At 36.7% G+C, this 19,632-nt stretch overlaps 1 protein-coding gene across 1 annotated transcript in view; it reads right to left on the bottom strand.

The window, feature by feature from the left end:
• The window catches only part of KCTD3 (potassium channel tetramerization domain containing 3), a 54,921-nt gene continuing 35,289 nt past the window's right edge, over positions 1–19,632 (bottom strand). Inside the window, exons 11-18 of the mRNA XM_058701415.1 lie at positions 18,314–18,401; positions 18,072–18,188; positions 15,257–15,427; positions 11,067–11,222; positions 6,994–7,090; positions 3,017–3,201; positions 2,792–2,930; positions 1–1,768 (exon numbers count right to left, since the gene is read on the bottom strand). Coding sequence (XP_058557398.1) covers positions 1,210–1,768; positions 2,792–2,930; positions 3,017–3,201; positions 6,994–7,090; positions 11,067–11,222; positions 15,257–15,427; positions 18,072–18,188; positions 18,314–18,401 — 1,512 coding nt within the window. The 3' untranslated portion in view covers positions 1–1,209. The remainder of the gene's footprint in view (positions 1,769–2,791; positions 2,931–3,016; positions 3,202–6,993; positions 7,091–11,066; positions 11,223–15,256; positions 15,428–18,071; positions 18,189–18,313; positions 18,402–19,632) is intronic.

The following is a 19,632-nucleotide window of genomic DNA, read 5'->3' as shown; positions in this document are numbered from 1 at the left end:
TCTTATTTAATCGTTTTTATTAGACTTAATTGATAAATAAATACAAGAGAACTGTTGTGAAATCACGAGCAATAAACTTTAAAGAATTTATTTCAGCTTCACTCACTTGTATTTCTTGGAATGGGAATATATACATTATTCATCAATAAATGCTTAATGCTTTAAATTTACAATTACCCTATTTGCAGAAACTTGAAAATGATTCCAATTAAAAGAAAAAAGTACAAAAATTTGTCTTTCGTTCTTACAATTCAAAGTATATTTTAAAATAATACTTTTACAGCAGCCAAAACCTTTAACCAAAAATTGAGAACTGCGATTTCATAAGCTTAACAAAATGGCCACATTCTAACTTGATTATCTTTGTTATTAACAGTGGGGGGAAATATGGTGTATCCTAAATAAAACAAGGCAGGCTAACAACTAGTACAGCTTCCCTTCTGGGCACTCAAAAGCTCGATCCTGGATTATTATTTTTACTTCACCTGTTCAAACACAGACAACTGCTCCAACTTTAAAGGAAGTTTAAATGGATGTTCGGTATTTAACATGGATGATGCTTGGTAAAACTTAAGAACTCCAAAAATGAGAATCAGATAATGACCCACAATTAAAAAAAAAATACCCTAAGGGACTGACTACTATAGTGTTATCTGGTGTTCAATAGTGTTTTTTGAATTAGATGATATTTTTTCACAAACATAGCACCTCATTAAATATCTGGTAAACACTTGGCAATCACAGTAAGTGTTGGGAGACTAAATTCCAAAGAGAATTAACGTGATTCACTTAACATAACATTGCAAGACAAATCTCAAGCATTATCAAGGTTAGGAACGCACTGTTGGTCCCCGTGCCCTCAAAGGATGCTCACCTATTGTGGGCACTATCTTAGTAAAACTTGGTACTTTGCTTCCAAAATCTGGAGAGTAACGAAATATTGACATGGACTCTTGCTTTTTTCTTTCTTTTTTTTTTTTTACAAACAATCTGTTAAATGTACTTGTAAAACTAAAAAAACTTTCCAAAAGGTCAAAAGAGATATAATTATTTTCTCTCCTTACTCCAGGTAATTCTGTTTAAAAAGATATTGAATGAACTCCAGTTTTAATTTGCAAAGTTTTGGTGTAAAAGCTAATGTACTGAAATCCAGTAAAGTGTTCAACTTTTGTCTAAATTAACAAAACTACTATTCATTTTGGTGAGTTCTCACAAGCTGTACTCTTGACCTGAGGAATCACTTTTTTTGTGCCGAGGAGACGGCGTGGTCTTTGTAGGAGATGGGGACGCGGTACCAGGTGAGTCAGTTCCTCCATCGGAAGTACTTGGTGATGATGCCAGATACGGAACTTTCTTTCTTCCAAGGAATCCTCCTCCTTCAAATCCCCCTTTCTTCCTTAACTCCATTTTATTTTCATTTTCTTCTTCTGATGACCTTTTCTTAGATTCCAGACCTTCAGCTACTTTATGCACTTCCAATCCACTATCTGATTCTCTCAAACTTTTTACTTCTGTTCCAGGAGACTTTCTCTCCGATACACTACATTCCCCCGTTGCCCGCTTTACTTCGGCTTGTATTGGACCCAAGTTACCATTTTCAGGGACAGCTCGTTCTACATTTCTGTTCAAGTTAACAGTCTGGAAGTCCCTATAACTGTGAAAGCTCTCAGTCCTCCTTGCTCTTGCTAACAAAGGACTCTCTCTGTAAGGCCTCATGGAACCGTAAGTGGCTGCTTCGTGGACAGTCTCATGGTGCTGGAGCTGAAGGCTGAAATACAGGTTTTATAAAAAAATTACAGTTCAGATCACTTTCTGGGATTCTTCAGGGGCACATCTCATTAACTAAACTACAATGAAAAGGTATTATTTAAATATATAAAGAATGCATATCCTCATTTCTATATATAAAAATTCACTTAAGTACTCCATATATTATGGATTACTGTGTGTGTAGGTGTGTGTATGCTTATCAAATCACCAATGCAAATAATAACATATTCAGTGAATCTGAATTTCTGAATAGCTGAAAAACGCTGGGGGAGGAAAAAAAAAAAACCTTTCAAATCAATATGGAACCAATATGATTTAGTCTTTGGTCCTGAATCCAAATTTTGGAATTTTTAAAAATGTGGTAACCAGAAGACATACAATGCTCCTGTATCGGAAGTACAGAATAACCAAACGTAAGCTTACACAGATGATGTAATCGCTTCAATTAATATCTCCCTGAGGCAACAGGAACAAAAAATCCACACACTATTCAAGGTGACATGTGTTTTGTCCATCTCCTTTGAATGAACTCTTGATCACATAATAGGCAACCAAATTGGCAGCAATTCACAAAGTAAGTTAAAAAGAAAAAACGGTTCTTAAATTTTTAAAGTTTATGTATTTATTTTTGACAGAGAGAGAGAGAGAGAGAGAGAGAGAGAGAGAGAGAGAGAGAGAGAATCCCAAGCAGGTTCCACGCTGTTGGCACAGAGCCCAATTCACAGCTCGAACTCACCAACTGTGAGATCATGACCTGAGCGGAAATCAAGAGTCGGCCACTTAACCCACCAAGCCCCCAGATGCTCTGGAAAAAATGTTCTTCTATAAAAAGAGCCAGATATGCTTATAGATGAGAAATTTAGTAAAATCTTTTTAAAAAAACTGAGTCAACAAAGTCAGAATTAAAAATGTGCCTTGAAAAATGATTCTTTCAACAACTATGTGATTACAGTATCTCAGCCAATTTTCCCAAAAGCAATCAATTCAACTTATAAATACAATTTACGACTCTTTAACCTACCTAGAATTTGATTCACGGAGACGGCTGTGCTGAACCACAGAAGTTGCTGGACTGATGTTAGGAGTAGCACAGCGAGATGTGCTCAGGTCACACTGATCCAGTAATTTGAGTAGCTCTTCTTCAGTCGGACCACCTACATCTTAGGAAAACACACGCTCATTTTATCATCACTTCTGTCAAAAGCTTATTACCCTGCGGACAAACAACTTCCCACATGGAACCTACCCTTCTCTTCACTTTTGCTAACCATATCCATAGCCGTGGTCAGATCCCACATCTGAATGCTGCCATTTGTATGGCCTGTGAATAGGTAGCGCCTTGGCCTCGAGCCCATCCTACTGGATCCCTCACATTCTCTCACTGTAAATGAGGATATTGTTGTACAGTCAACAGCTTGGATCTCACAGATTCTGCAAAAAATATTGTATAGTTGTAAACCACGGGGGGCAAGTAACACGTTGCAATTCAGATTTTTGAAATTGCTTATTAGCAAATTAGAGTTGACTATTCTATATATTTAAAACAGATCTAAAAAGTTCAAGGCAAGTCAACAGAAATAAGATTCAAGCCTTGTTTCTTTGAGTCTATGAAAAGGCTGTTATAAAACAACATATTTAAATAATTATGAAATAAAGCAAATCATTTAAGTCAACCTTAAAAACAGAAAGAACCTTCATGGGAACTAATTCTTGAAAAGGAAGTTATAAACTAAAAAGGCAGAAACAAAAGCAAGTAGGCATGATACTGGAAAAGATCTTGAGAAGTCATTTAAAATGTATGTGGAAATTCAAGTCTGAAACCAGAAAAAAAAATGTACAGGTCTAATGAGGTCTAAGTAGTATCCTCCATTAAGATAAGATTCTTAACTTTTTTAAAGGATTTTTATAACTATTTCACTGATTTTCATAAAGGACAAAAGGACCTAGAAAGAGCAATTATCACTTACATTTGACAAATAAAACAAACAAGGAATAATGTCAGCAAATGATTTGTCAAAATCGTGTAAAAGTTGACTGACTTTGCTTGACTGAATTATTTACCCCAGACTACTTCAAAACAAAGAGGCTTATTGAATGAATGAATGAATGAATGAATGAATGAATGTATGAATAAGTAAATAAATAGTACCAGGCAAATGCAAAGTCAAAAAGTAAAGGAGGGGTGCCTGGGTGGCTCAGTGGGTTGAGCATCTGGCTTCGGCTCAGGTCATGATCTCACCGTTGGTGAGTTCAAGCCCCGCGTTGGGCTCTGTGCTGACAGCTCAGAGCCCGGAGCCTGCTTCAGATTCTGTGGCCCCCTCTCTCTCCGCCCTACCCCTGCTTGTGTTCTGTCTCTGTCTTTCAAAAATGAATAAACATAATAAAACATTTTTTTTTTTTTTAAATAAAGGAGGAAGGGGAAATACCATACTTATCAGTGTGGGAAACACAGAATATGAAGCATAGCTGAGCCTCCTGGCAAGCACGGATAAAATGATGAGGGGAGAAGGGTTAATTACTGGACATCCACATATAGTGATAGAGGTCATCCTACTCTCATTCTCAACCAAAGGGAAAAACTTTCAATATTTTACCACTGTGTATAAAGTTTATTATAATTTGTTCTGTAGGCATTATTTATCAGATTAAAAAATCTGTCCTTTATTTTAAGCACTAAGATTCTTTTTTTTAACCATAAATGGGTGTGAAACTGTGAAATGCTTTTTCCTCTTAACATAGTGAATTTACATTTTTAGCAATACCTATAAATTGATATACAATATTTTTAAAATCTAAATTACTGTTCACATTTAAAACCAAATAAATCAAAATAAAATGACACAATATAAACCTACGTGCTTGAAAACAAACATGATTTTGCTTTTTGTTTTTCCTATGGGCTAGATTCCTTAGAATTGCTTCTTCCTTTAAATGCTGACAAGGTTTTTTCCCTGCCCACTTTCAATAAAACCTTTTCTTTTTTTTTTTTTTTTTTTTTTTTTTTTTTTTTTTTTTTTTTTTTTTTTTTTTTTTTTTTTATTTATTTTTTTTTTTTGGGACAGAGAGAGACAGAGCATGAACGGGGGAGGGTCAGAGAGAGAGGGAGACACAGAATCGGAAACAGGCTCCAGGCTCCGAGCCATCAGCCCGGAGCCTGACGCGGGGCTCGAACTCACGGACCGCGAGATCGTGACCTGGCTGAAGTCGGACGCTTAACCGACTGCGCCACCCAGGCGCCCCAATAAAACCTTTTCATTTCACTTCTCAGTATTAAGAAACTGAACAACTTTTATTTTTTTATTTTTTTAATTTTTTTTAACATTTATTTATTTTTGAGACAGAGAGAGACAGAGCATGAATGGGGGAGGGTCAGAGAGAGAGGGAGACACAGAATCTGAAACAGGCTCCAGGCTCTAAGCTGTCAGCACAGAGCCCGACGCGGGGCTCTAACTCACGGACTGTAAGATCATGCATGACCTGAGCTGAAGTCAGCCGCTTAACTGACTGAGCCACCCAGGCGCCCCGAAACTGAACGACTTTTAAACAAAAGCTTTACTTAGCATTAGCCTCATAAAGGGATTTTTTTTTTTTTTAATGCTTATATATTTATTTTGAGACAGGAAGTGGGAGCAGGGGAATGGCAGAAAGAGAGGGAGAAAGAGAATCCCAAGCAGGCTCTGTGCTGTCAGTGCAGAGCCCCATGGTGGGGCTCGAACTCACCAACTGTGGGATCATACCTAAGGCAGATCAAGAGTCAGATGCTTAACCTACTGAGCCACCAGACACCCCATAAAGGGTTGATTTTCTATTTAATTCTACAAAGTATTTTTTTTTATTTTTTCAAACATTTATTTATTTTTGAGACAGAGAGAGAGAGAAAGAGGGAAACACAGAATACGAAGCAGGTTCTAGGCTCTGAGCTATCAGCACAGAGACTGACGCAGGGCTCGAATTCAACGAACCACGAGATCATGACCTGAGCTGAAGTCGGACACTTAACCAACTAAGCCACTCAGGTGCCCCCAAAGTAATTTCTGATTATTTTTATAAATATAACTCTTCCTGTGGAATCGTGAATTTAAAAATTATAAAATTTGTTCTGTCATGCAGAGACTGTAGATGATAACACACTGCCACTGTTTAACCTAACACAGGAGGGAGGACATTAGAATTGAACAAGGATATGAAACACATTGTCAGAGGCTGTTATGCAGCAGTTTTAATACATGCTTGACGGCACCTTCACTAATATGCAGAGAAAATGATGAATCATGGTGATTTATAACATTTCTCAAGATAATAATCTGATCTCTAACTACATTACAGGCTTCTAATACATTTTCTTAAAAAGAAAAAGGTAACGAAAGTAGTTTAGTACTTAAAAATCATTCTCTAGAATCAATTCATTTAACACTTCCTGATGACTATATGCAATGAACTTTGATGGAAAGAAAATTTATCATCTCCAAGAGTTTGTTCATTAACATATTAGGAAATGAGAAACCACATGCTGAAGGGGAACAAGAGCAGTAGCGTTAGTAACATTAATATGAAAATCCATAACCTTCTTAATGACTACTAGGTATGAATTCTACCTTTTTCATTTGTTTGGCGTGCAAAAAAATTTGTTTTTATAGAAGAGAAATGCACAGGTCAATCTGTTTGAGGTTTGAGGCTATATATAGTAATTTAAAAGAAGTACAATTTCACTCAAACGTTAAAAGGGGAAACTAATTTCTATTGGGCATCTGTTACTGTCTAGGACCATGAAAGATATTTCATGTTTTTAACTCATTTTATCTTAATGACATCCTTCCAAGGTAGTTGAACCTTATTTTATAAAGAAACTGGGGGTTCAGAGAAACAAAGTAACAAGTTGAATTTATGCAGCTAATAAGAGGAAGTGCCAAAATCAGAATTTAACTCAGCTGTCTGCCATCAAATTCATGGGTTCTTACTGTTATATCACGCATCCATAGTCTTCTCAACTGTTCACAGGATCAGTGAAAATCTTAAATAAATCCTAGAAGATTAAGTACTAAATATACTGTCTTAATTTTAAGCTAAAAAGATCCAAGGTAACGACTAGACTTCTTTTTTCAACAATTTGCTTCTGGTAGTACTTTTTATCAGTATGTCAAATTACACGTTTTTTTTTTTTTGTTTTTTTTTTTGTTTTTTTTTTAAAGACAAAAGTGACTTCTGAATACAAATAAAGTTTACCTTTTCCCAGTAGATGAGAGTCTTACAAACAGTTTGTTGGTGATGGGAACAACTTTCTGGATAAACACCTGTTGATCATCTCGTTCTCCAAAAGGCCCTTGGGTCAAAAAACAGACAATGTGAAAAGAAGTTAACCGAAATCCATTGGTTTCACTGAACAACAGAAATGTCAATACCAAAAAAAAAAAAAAAGGGGGGGGGGGGCATTTTTCACACCTGTCAACACCTGGCCTTATAGTCCACATCCCAGTCAGACAGAAAGTGCAGTGCTGCACATACTCCAACTTGCAGTAAGCATTTTTTAAAGAAATATGTAATATTTCAAATTCTATTTTATGCACTCAGCCTATTAAAGCTGAAGGCATTACTGTGCTGAAGGCTATACATTCACAGCACTAGTACAAGACCTGTTAAAATACAGGTTCTACATCTATCATCTTTGAGAATGTGCGCCGTTTCTTATACCTTCAGAAAAAGCACACATAAATAAAATTAGTTTATGTATGGACTTTACTCTTTCTTGAAAAACCAAATGCAGAATCTTAAGAAATAAAGGGTGACTTCATTAAATAGAATTTAATTGGGCGCCTGGGTGGCTCAGTCGGTTGAGCATCCAACTCCGGCACAGGTCCTGATCTGACTTGTGAGTTCTCTGGCTTCAGATTCTGTGTCCCTCTTGTGCTCTGCCCCTCTCCCGCTCATGCTGTGTGTGTCTCTCTCTCAATAGTAAACATTAAAATAATAAATAAACAGAATTTAATTAACTAGAAGAAGCCTGTTGTATCCCACAAGGTTTTCAATGTAAAAGGAAAGATTCTTGTACCCCAATGTTTATAGCAGCACTTTCAACAATAGCCAAATTATGGAAAGAGCCTAAATGTCCATCAACTGACGAATGCATAAAGAAGATGTGGTTTATATATATACAATGGAATACTACTTGGCAATGAGAAAGAATGAAATCTGGCCACTTGCAGCAATGTGGATAGAACTAGAGAGTGTTATGCTAAGTGAAATAAGTCAGGCAGAGAAAGACAGATACCATGTTTTCACTCACAGGTGGATCCTGAGAAACTTAACAGAAGACGATGGGGGAAGGGAAGGGGAAAAAAAAAGTTACAGAGAGGGAGGCTGGCAAACCATAAGAGACTCTTAAATACAAGAGGACAAACTGAGGGTTGACGGGGGCTGGGGGAGAGGGGAAAGTGGGTGATGGGCACTGAGGAGGGCACCTGTTGGGATGAGCACTGGGTATAAATATATAAATGCTAAAAAAAAGACAAAGAAAAAGAAAGATTCGATTATTTTTATTTTACTGTACTTGGCAAAGCAGGTATATGGCTCATATATTTTAGAAAGATTCTGAACATTATAAAAAATGTTTCATGAAAAATTAAAAAAAAATTCTAGCAGTTCTTGTTTCTCATCATACTCATTAGCTAAAATAATACCAACTCATTGTTCACAAATGTATGTGATATAGGATACAATTTCATCTTAAGTGAATCATACCTAATTAATAAATGCAACAATAACACCTTTATTAGTTAGCAAATACATTATGGTTACTGTGTGCCACAGCCAACGCTCTGCACGTAACTCATTTTAATCATCATACATAAGGGATACACTATTATGATCTCCATTTTACAGATGAGAAAACTAAGACACCAAGAGATTAGTTAACCAAAGATCTCAGAGGTCCTACCTAATAGAACTGGAGTTCAAATCCAAGATGTCTGGCTCCTCTAAGCTATGCACTTGCTCAGTTAGTGGACAATTTTCTCAAGTCTAATTCTATTGAGATGAAATGAGAGTCCTCATTCAATAACCCGTAACCAAAGTCAAAATAGTGATGATGGATAAAAACTAGAAATAAGGATTCTGGGACCGTATCTTCTCTCCCCTCAAACTACCTTCATGTGAGATGCTCACGTAGCTTAACTCTTTGTACCTCAATTAATTATCCACACCTCCCTTCCTTAAAGTTTCTCCAACTCCTCTCCCCAAATTGGTTCCTTTCCTTCAGAACATAAATATCCTCAGGTCTCTCCTATCTTCAATGGGGAAGAAGAGAGCAGGGAGTCAGAAAGATGGCCTTTGAACCTTTTGCTTTCTAACTAGATCCATTACTTCTTTCTTTCACGGTTGCCTCCAGTATTTATTCAATTGACCACTGCAATCTAGATTCCACCCATACAGAGAAGCCTACAGACACTGGACTTTCTATTGTGTTCCACTATCCTGAATGTCTCTTAAGAAATTTTTTTTATGAGAAGTATAAAGGAAAAAAAAAATCTCCCTGCCCTCTTTCAAACAGTTTACAAGGCTGTTGTAATTTCCAGGGCTGTTTCTAAACATCTTTTCTTTCATATTGTACGTGTCCTCCCTGATCTGACCTCTGCCTATCCACTCAGTCTCATGCCCTACTATTCTCACCCACATACCACCAATTAATGACTTTTCCGACATTTTCCAAATTTGCCAGGTAACACTTCAACCCTTACCCATCCTTCATGTCTCAGTTCAAACACTGAGACCTCTACTAAGTGTTCTCTGAATGTCAGTTTCCACCAGTGTAAGTGGGGGATAATATCTTCCTCATACAACTATCAAGAAAATTAAATGAGACTGTATGTCACAATTACTCAGCAAGCAGACTAGAACTATCTCCCCTTGGTGTTTTTGCCCCATGCGATTGTTTGCTTTTTGTTTCTACTGGTCACCACACTGTGACTGGAGGTTCACCGCAGTTTTTTTGTTTTGTTTTTTTTCTTAAGATTCCTAATGCTTGGAGCAAAGGTACTCAATAAAATTCTGTGGACGCTACAACTCAAACCTGTACAATGTTACTGTCAATTAATTGTATCTCAAAACAAGCAAGACATTTGTTGAGGAGATAAAACTAAACTTACAGTGCCTAGATCACAGAGAAAACTGGGTCACAGAGCAATTGTTAAAATCAACAAAGCTGAGTGTTTCTTTTTCTAAAAATACTAAGACAGTCATACTATAATTCTCATAAATAGCTTGTATTTTTTAAAGATAACTATTTTAAAATCTTTACTGTGAGAGCATATTCTGGCTGAACATACATTTAAATGTTTCACATAAAACAATTCTAATAAAACAACTCTAATGTACTCCTATCAGTGCTATAATTTCTGCTTCTATAAAAAAAAAAAAAAATGATCAGAAAGGCACATGGGTTAATGAACAGGTCCCATAGAACTATTATATACAGTGAAGATACAACGTACAGAATCTTCCAAAAAGACAATGATCTGTCTCTGTGAAGACTGCACATATGTTTGTATGTGTGAGTATCCACATGCACAAGTGTCGTATGGTATATAGAGGGACAAGTCAAATCAACTTTATATTCTCTTTTGCTGAAATCAGAGCATATCAATGGAGACATGCTTATTATTTCCCGATGGCCATTGCAATGCCATCAAAACAACTGTTAGCACATAACACCGCCAGCCCTGCTCTAGCTTCAACTTTTATTTTCAGGGGCACCTGGGTGGTTCAGTCAGTTAAGCATCTGACTTTGGCCTAGGTCATGATTTGCGGTTCTTGAGTTCAAGCCCCGCGTTGGGCTCTGTGCTGACAGCTCAAAGCCTGGGGGCCTTTCTTTTCAGATTCTGTGTCTCCCTCTCTCTTCCCCTCCCCCACTCACGCTCTATCTCTCTCTCACGCTCTCAAAAATAAATATTAAAAAAAATTATTTTCAGATTATTAGCAATAAAAGAAAACAACCTTCACGTTTCAAATGTGCACAGCTATCACGGCTTTTAATCATAAACAAAAGTGGTTAGCATTTGGAGATATTTAAAAAAGGAAATGATAGACGAAAATTTGCTCAACTTTTTAAACAAAAAATATGCTATAGTTGGTGAATTTATAGAACTAAATAAGAAAACACACTAAATTTCTGTTTTAAATGAGTTTCAAAATTGAAGTGAAAACTTCTATTTGAAACTCATTTTTAGGTTTCTCTTTACAGTTAGCATACTACTTTTGCATTGCCCACAAAGTATTTGAAAGTGCCCCCAAATTATCCAGCCCACCTATGTCGTTTCCAGAGGAATAGCTTCCATGACTTTCTGTCTCCTCCAGAGACAGTATCTTGAATGATGCTAAAGGAGTAGAACCTGGCTGAGTAGAGATCATTCCTCTGAATCGTGTTACTGTCCATGTCCGGACATGATTATTATCTGCACACACTAGGAAAGAGAACATAAAAAAGTTGTTAAATATAGATTATAAGAGCACCAACAGGGGCACCTGGGTGGCTCAGTTGGTTAAGCGTCCAACTTCAGCTCAGGTCATGATCTCACAGTCCGTGAGTTCAAGCCCCGCGTCGGGCTCTGTGCTGACAGCTCAGAGCCTGGAGCCTTCTTCAGATTCTGTGTCTCCCTCTTTCTCTGCCCCTCCCCTGCTCATGCTGTGTATGTCTCTCTCTCTCAAAAATAAATAAAAACATTAAAAAAAATTAAAAAAAAAAGAGCACCAACAATATCACTGTTTTTGTGTGTAACTTTTTAAACTGTGATCTATATTAAATAGATCATAGCACATTTTAAGTGGCAAATGACGTATTTTATCCTAAAATTATACTTAATCTGTACCTGGCCAACAAAAATGAAAGAACTGAATATAATTTACCTTGAGGCAAACATAAGGTATGTAAGTAAATCTATGGGTCCTTACAAAAGTAGCGTGTAAAGTATAATTGGAGAAATGTTTAAAAAAAAAATGCATGCAAGATAAAAGATGCTATTATTCTGTGCTGTGACTAAACTACAGAGTAAATGAGTTACCCAGCCTATTTTTCTTCAACCATAGAAACTGCTTCTGCTCATGTTACTTAAACATAAACAACCTAGATCAGGAGTTACTGAAAATTTATGGACACGAATTACGTTTGTCAAAAAGCTTGTATCACCTACTCATAGTTATATTAAAGAAAACTAAGATAAAGTTAAGAACTATTCTATATAAGAGAGTCTACATTTAAGAAACATACTCCAATTAGGTTTTTTTTTTAATGTAAATAATATTAAGTGGATACATATTAAGGTATCTCCTACCAAGTACCCTACCTATTGTTTCTTGATCTGAGGAACTACTCCTTTAGAAAATACAAACCAGCAATTGATATTGTTAATACAAAAAAAAAAAAAAAAAAAAAAAAAAAAGTACTTTCGTGGCATCCCTTAATAAAAAAGTGTACTTTTTAATGGAAAAGTACAACTTATTCAGTTTTCAGAGAATGTGCTATTCTTAGCAATGAGCTATGAACCCATCAGTAAATACTAGGAAAGTATTCAAACTTTCTTATAGATACATCTTTCTCACTGGGTAAAATGCCACCGCTGCATATTTTAAACAAAAGTTTAGAAATTTAATTTTGACAAATAGCAATAAAAATTCAAAGTATACAGGTGTTACATTATCTAACAAAATTCTCCTATCTCAGGATGTCAGTTTCTGGTGAAAAAGGAGACATTTAGTTCTAGGCTGCTTTATCAGCTTCATAGAAAATAATTTCCTATTTCACTAATAAGGTTACTAGAATTCAGAAATATACCTTAAAAAAAAAAACATCTTAAACACTTTTAGTTGACTCAATAGGCAATTTAGTTATTTTGTTAAAAATAATCATTACAGTTTTAAGACATGAAAACTAACACTATAGGAAAAAGAATGTCATTACATTCATGTCAATATCCACCAGGTGGCAGAATGATGTAACGGAGTATACATAAAATACTCTACGTTTGTAGCTCAACTGGACATTTTTCTTGACAAATTTATTTAAATTTTAAACCTACATGAAACATTTGATGTTAAATGCAGATTTTACGATGTAGTTCTTTGGCGTCTCATCCTGCAATAACATCGTCACCATCAAAATAACAGCAATTACTACTAAGTGTGGTCATCACAATAGCCTTGCAAAACAGTCTTATTTTCTCACAGGATCAAATTACCTCATTTTACATAACATTTATTCAGCATCTTGTACGTGTCGAGAAGTATGCTAAGTGCTGAGAACAGAATAAACAAGCTTCTGCTGCTGTAAAACTTATATTCTAGAAGAGGGGGACAGATGATAAACAGGCAAAGAAATGATCAAGTGAAAAGTCCACAAAGAAAACAAATCGAGAGGAGATGATGACAGAGAAAGTGACCTGATAGAGGTTTGGCTAATTTAGGCTGGGTGGCCTCACTGAGAAGGTACTGGAAATGGGACCTGAATGACAGGACAGCTGCCAAACAAACATCTAGGGGCAAAACAGTTCAACTAAAAAGAACGAGTGCAAAAGTTCTGTGGCATTTCTAAGAAATCGAAAGCCTTTAAAGGGTTAGGGTATTGTGAGCAATACGTGACATGAAGCATAGGGAGGAAAAGAGGCCTGAAAAGAAGACAGGACCCGTAACAGGAAGAACACTACTAGTTTATTTATAATACAGTAGGATACAGCAGGATACCATAAGAAGCCACCGGGAATCAGACATGGTTCACATTTTCAGAAGATCTTTCTGGATGCTATGTACCATAAAGAACATGTACCATAGAAAGGCAAGACAGACGGGCACCCGGGTGGCTCAGTCGGTTGGGCATCTGACTCTTGACTTTGGCTCAGGTCATGATCTCATGGTAAGTGGGACTGAGCCCCACGTCAGGCTTTGTGCTGACAGCATGGAGCCTGCTGGGATTCTCATTCTCCCTCCCTTTTCGCCCCTCCCCCATGTACCCACACACATGCTCTCTCTCTCTCTCAAAACAGATAAACATTTTAAGAAAAGGCGAGACAGAAACAGGCAAAACAACTCAGCTCCGTGATCGAGGGGAGAAATGATCTGAGCTACCAAGTTGGCAGCAGTGGACACCGAATGGTCAGATTTGTGACGTAGGTTGAAGCAAAGCCAGAAGGACTTACAGACAGATTACACGTTTGTGTGGGTGAGAGAAAGGAAGGAATCAAAGGTGATTCTTGGGTTTTCAGCTTGACGAAATAAGCAGATGGTGATGTGTACTAAGATGGCCTCTGAGAGAAAAATCAAAAGTGCCATTTACCCAGGTTAATTCTGACATGTCTCTGAAACACATGACCAGAGACAGGCACTGGACATACAAGCTTGGAACTGTGCGAATGGTCGCAAGTGGACAGTCTAGGAGTCACTGGCATATAGATGATAACACTCAAATCTGCAGGAAAACTACAGACAAGGAAGAATGGAGAATCTAGGAAAGAGCTCTGAGGCAATCCAACACTTAGTCATTGGGCAAAAGAGGAGGAACCAGCAAAAGCATGAGAAAGACTCTCCAGTGAGGCAGGTGAGTTGCTTTATGAGAGCCTGAAGAGGAGACTGATTATTTCAGGGAGGCACAATTATACTCAAAACAATCAGACTTTATACTCAAATAATTAGATATCAATAAAAACATACTCATCCACCCACGCACCCACCCACCCATCCATCCATTCATGGACAACGTACTTTAGCTCCATTTAGTGTTTAATCAGACTGGAGATGAGTGAAAGATGCATCACCTTTTAATATTATGTGGTCTTCATATAAACAAACTTGATAGATGAAAATGATGCTTATAAAAAGTTTAAGTTAGGCAGGAACTGATCTACAAAAGATTTAATGTAAGAGCAAGCTCTACTGACACACCTGACTCAAAATTACATTAAAATGAAGCCTTTTTGAAATCATCATACACAATGAACCTCATCAATGGAATTTTACTGTGATCACTACGCTCTGTGTGTCACATATCTGCATCATTTTTAATACAGTATCTAATTAGTATTTACATTAAAAAAAAACTTTATGACTAAGAAACAACTCACAAAAATGTAATTCTCTTCAAGTAATCTCTTTATACATTCTACTAGTTTTTAATATTTTTAGAAAACGATCAACAAATACACACATATATCTACAACTTTAGCTTTAAATCTTAAGAAAATACAACCAAATTTATATAAAATTCATACTTGGAAAACTTCTCTATTCCATCTCAACAGGATTATAATAAATATTTTAAAATAAAATGTGCCATGAGAACAAAATATTAGAATAGAGAATAAATAAAAGATACGGTTAACTCTTTCCCAAATTCATATATAAATACATGTGTATATACACATTCTTTCCATTTGTAGGAGTGTGGGAAATTACCCACAAGGCAAGGCTGCACATGAAGCACACTCCTCACCAGTACCTAAAATCACTTTACCTGATACAAGATGCTTCTCAGATAGCATGATTTTTGTAACAGGACTTCGATGAACTGTGAAAGTCTGAAAAAGCTGAGGGCCCGAGCCCACCGTCTCTGGGTGCTGAACAATCACTCGCACAGCTCCGGAGCTCGTACCATAAGCAATCTCAATCCAGTTACCAGACACACCTGCACGAGGTCAGAAGTGGAAAGGCGGCGTATCAGATGATGACAGAAAGGGATAAAAGAGGCAGTGCTTTTCTGAGTCCCCAGATCCAGCTGAGCCCAGAAACCCTAAGACCTCTCTGACCAACTTTGAATCATGATTTCCTTTGCAAGTCATTTCCTAACCCTCACTCCCAGATAGATCTGTTCACCCCTCCCCTGGACTGTATGTTATGCTCTAGCACAGCAACTGTAACAAACCAATCTGCTATTTCCAAGTCTATCTACCTCTATTCGTCACTGAGACAGACTGAATCACGGTCATCCTTACAGAGTGCCTGAGACACAGCAAGTCCTCAATAGATGTTTAAAGAGTTAGTAAATCTGACATGCTAAGAATACCACTGACGCAACACAGTATTCCTAAAGCAATATTCCATATTATTTCTAGTCTATTCATAGTCTAGTCTAAGACCATGTTTTACTTATTTTAAATTTTTTATTATTACTTTTTAAGTTTATTTATTTACTTATTTTTATTTTTTTATATAATTTATTGTCAAATTGGTTTCCATACAACACCCAGTGCTCATCCCAACAGACGCCCTCCTCAATGCCCATCACCCACTTTCCCCTTTCCCCCATCCCCCATCAACCCTCAGTTTGTTCTCAGTATTTAGGAGTCTCCTATGGTTTGCCTCCTTCCCTCTCTGTAACTCCCCCCCCACCCCCACCGGTCTTCTGTTAAGGTTCTCAGGATCCACCTATGAGTGAAAACATACAGTATTTGTCTTTCTCTGCCTGACTTATTTAATTTTTTTTTTAATTTATTTTTTGAGGGAGAGAGAGAAAGAGACAGAAAGAGTATGAGGAGGGGAGGGGCAGAGAGAGGGAAACACAGAATCTGAAGCAGCTAAAGGCTCTGAGCTGTCAACACAGAGCCCAACATGGGGCTAAACCCATGGACCGCGAGATCATGACCTGAGCTGAAGTCAGATGCTTAACTGACTGAGCCACCCAGGCGTTCTTACTTTTACTTTTGCTATATTATTTAATCTTTCTTGAATAATCAAGTATATACCATTTAACAAATTCAAAATACTTAGCTCTGAAACAAATACACCGGTGTCTCTTCTAATCACGTACAGCTCATCATGTGAAGCTCATCTGTGGCTTTTTTGAATGAATGAATGAATGAATGAATGAATGAATGTGTCCAGGGGCACCTGGGTGGCTCAGTCACTTAAGCATCTGACTCTTGATTTCAGCTCAGGTCATGATCTCATGGTTCATGAGTTTGAGCTCAACATCAGGCTCTGTACTGACAGCACAGAGCCTGCTTGGGAGTCTCTCTCTCCATCTCTCTCTCTCTCTGCCCCTCCCCAATGTGCGCATGTGCTCGCTCTCTCTCTCTCTCTCTCTCAAAATATATAAATAAGCATTAAAAAGGAAGAAAAAAAAAGTGCCCAAACTCTACCACATATTTAAAGACAGAATGGAGTTCAGTGACCTATGTACTTAAAAAGGTTCACAGAGAACTTCTTGGATTTAAGTTACCCTTCCTGATTTACCCAAAAATATCTGAATCAAAAGAGAAAGAACATACCATAGGAAACACTTCTCATAACCTAAAAAGTGACTCCATTCTCCCCCTGCCATTGCAAAAGAAGTTTTCTCCTCCCTTTTTAATTAGATTTAAAAAATGTACATCTCATTCTAGAGCAGAGGTGAGCAAACTTTCTGTAAAAGGCTAGATGGCAAATATTTTAAACTATGCATGCCATACAGTCTGTCATAACCATACAACTCTGTCAACTGTTGCCCAAAGCAGCCAATGCAATATGTAAGACCATCGATAAAAAGGGCAGTTTGCTGACCCATTTAGCATAACAGTTGAAATCCTACTATAATTTTAAATAAAATCATCTGCATAAATTAGAATATTTATTTCACATTAAAGATAACGATTTCTTTCAATGAAGTCAATAAAATGATGATTTAACACAAATAACATTCAAATTTATTAACGTTACTGGACACATGTTAATATTTCCTAGAATTCTTTTCATTTAAATTTTCAACTTTCTATTTATGTTTATCTTTCAATCTAAAATATAAAAATATAAAAAATATAATAAAAATCCTTAATTTACAGAACAGATTTGTTAATTTCATTGCAATGACCTTTGAAAGATAATGAAAGCTACAGATACTAAACCTCCAAATAAAATGTCTTTTCCCATAACTTAAAAATTTCCCAAGGGAACAAGGCAATATCCACAAGAGATTAACAGTCTAAGAGCCTTCTTGCTTTCAGCTGAAAAAAACAAAAGCTTCTAATTTCAAAACAAAATAAGCTAGGGTAAATAGGAAGGTCAATGTGCAAATTGTTTTTTTAATAATTTTAGTCAATACTATTATGATATGACTTAAATATAATTCAGAAGAAGAAAAGTTCTAACTTCCCACCTCAACTTATGCTTGTTTAATCGTCACGTTTAACTTTAATACATAACGAATATGAACTGTAAACTAATAGAGATGATACTCTTAGAACTGCAGTTCTCAAAGAGAAAGGACTGGATTAGTTTTAGCATAATAAACCAATAAATAAACATACATTCTCAGAAACGGTCAAGAATTTATCAGAACGCTGCCATGTACTAACTTGTTTTGGGTGTGAGGTAAACACTCAGCGCAGTAATGGCATCATTTGAAGGATCGTGATAAAGCTCGGTTACAAGAAGATCATTATCTTTCATTCTCAAAGGAAACTTCTGCATATCTAAAAAACCCCAAAAATTTTAAATAATATTAAAATAGTGCATCTACTTAAAACTACAGAAGGCAATATTTTATTTTTAAAAACTGATATAAAATAGGACCAGGGTTAAACGCCCATAAGCTTACCGATGTAATATATTGATCCATTGTTACATCCCAATAGAAGGAATGAGCCAGCAGTGTCGTAACTGGTTATAGGGACAACATCTTGAACCTGATGTAGGAAGATTATTATTAGATGTTAAATATTAATAATTTGTATTTACTGCTCAATTTCCTTAAAAATTTGACACTTTTAACAATAGCAACGACAACAAAACTCACTAGGGGCGCTTGGCTCGCTATATCAGTAGTGTGGGCGACTCTTAATGTGGGTGTTGTGAGTTTGAGCCCCACACTGGGTGTGGAGATTACTCAATGAAATTAAAAAAAACAAACCACTAATATCTAATTTAAATAGGACTTAGAAAATTACTTTCTTTAGTTCCCACAGGGAACTGTGAAGAGCTGTCAATACAGGTCCTTTTAAAGCTTTTTTTAAAAAAAAAATGTATTTCCAAAGGCAGAACTGTCCTATCAGAATTCCCATGGATTATCTCTTTTCTCTGCAAGTGGTTGTGAGCTCACAGCACGCATTAAAGTTGAAGGCACAATCTGACCAGGTCCCTTCCTCCTTCTCTCTTCTATAGAAGAGATTAAATGGCCTGCCTAAATTCATGTAGTAAGGGACAGAACTAGAAAACAGACTCATCGCCAAATAGCACTTGCTCCCTTGATAATTTATCACCATGTCTTTGATAAAATGGTAATCTCTATCTTCATTCTGCTGTAGACCCCTGTTTCCCAGGAAATGGCAGGACAAAAAAATTCCGTTAAGCTTTTGTGTTTTCAAGTACTAGAATAAAAAAGTCAGCTTCCCGAGCAAATCAGTCTAGTTAAAAATTAGTAACTGCCTATATGTGTGCTACAAGAAAAGCAAAGGGCACAATTTTACTAGAAAACAAAGCAACAAACAAAAAATGTTTTTTAGAGCAGTGGCAATAAGATCAAAATGAATCTTCCCTATGCATAGCCAGGTGAGAGTCACATGAAACTTCACAGATGACATTTAAATGAGCTATTTCTCATGTATCAGGTATTACCCGAGAGAAAGAGTAACTGGGCTGGATAAGGGATGTGAGACATCACTTGCTCTGTAAGAGCTTATAAACTTGAGGGCAAGAAAGGAAAAAAAGAAAATCACAGTGTGAGAGGCCCTAAAATAGAGTGTACTACACCAGAGAGCAGGGAGGACTCTCATCTCAATCCCAGGGAGGGGTTTAAAAGGGCAAAGATCAGGGAAAAGTTCAGAAAGGGAGCGAAGCATGAAAATTGAAAAAGTCAAATATGAGTTAGGTAGAGGAAGGGCCATGTCAAACAGAACAGCAAGTATAAAAGTGTACAAT

Source organism: Neofelis nebulosa, chromosome 15 (genome assembly GCF_028018385.1).
Source record: "Neofelis nebulosa isolate mNeoNeb1 chromosome 15, mNeoNeb1.pri, whole genome shotgun sequence".
NCBI classification, from domain to species: domain Eukaryota; kingdom Metazoa; phylum Chordata; class Mammalia; order Carnivora; family Felidae; genus Neofelis; species Neofelis nebulosa.
Note: the sequence above shows the minus strand (reverse complement) of the source record. Positions and strands in the feature narration are given on the sequence as shown.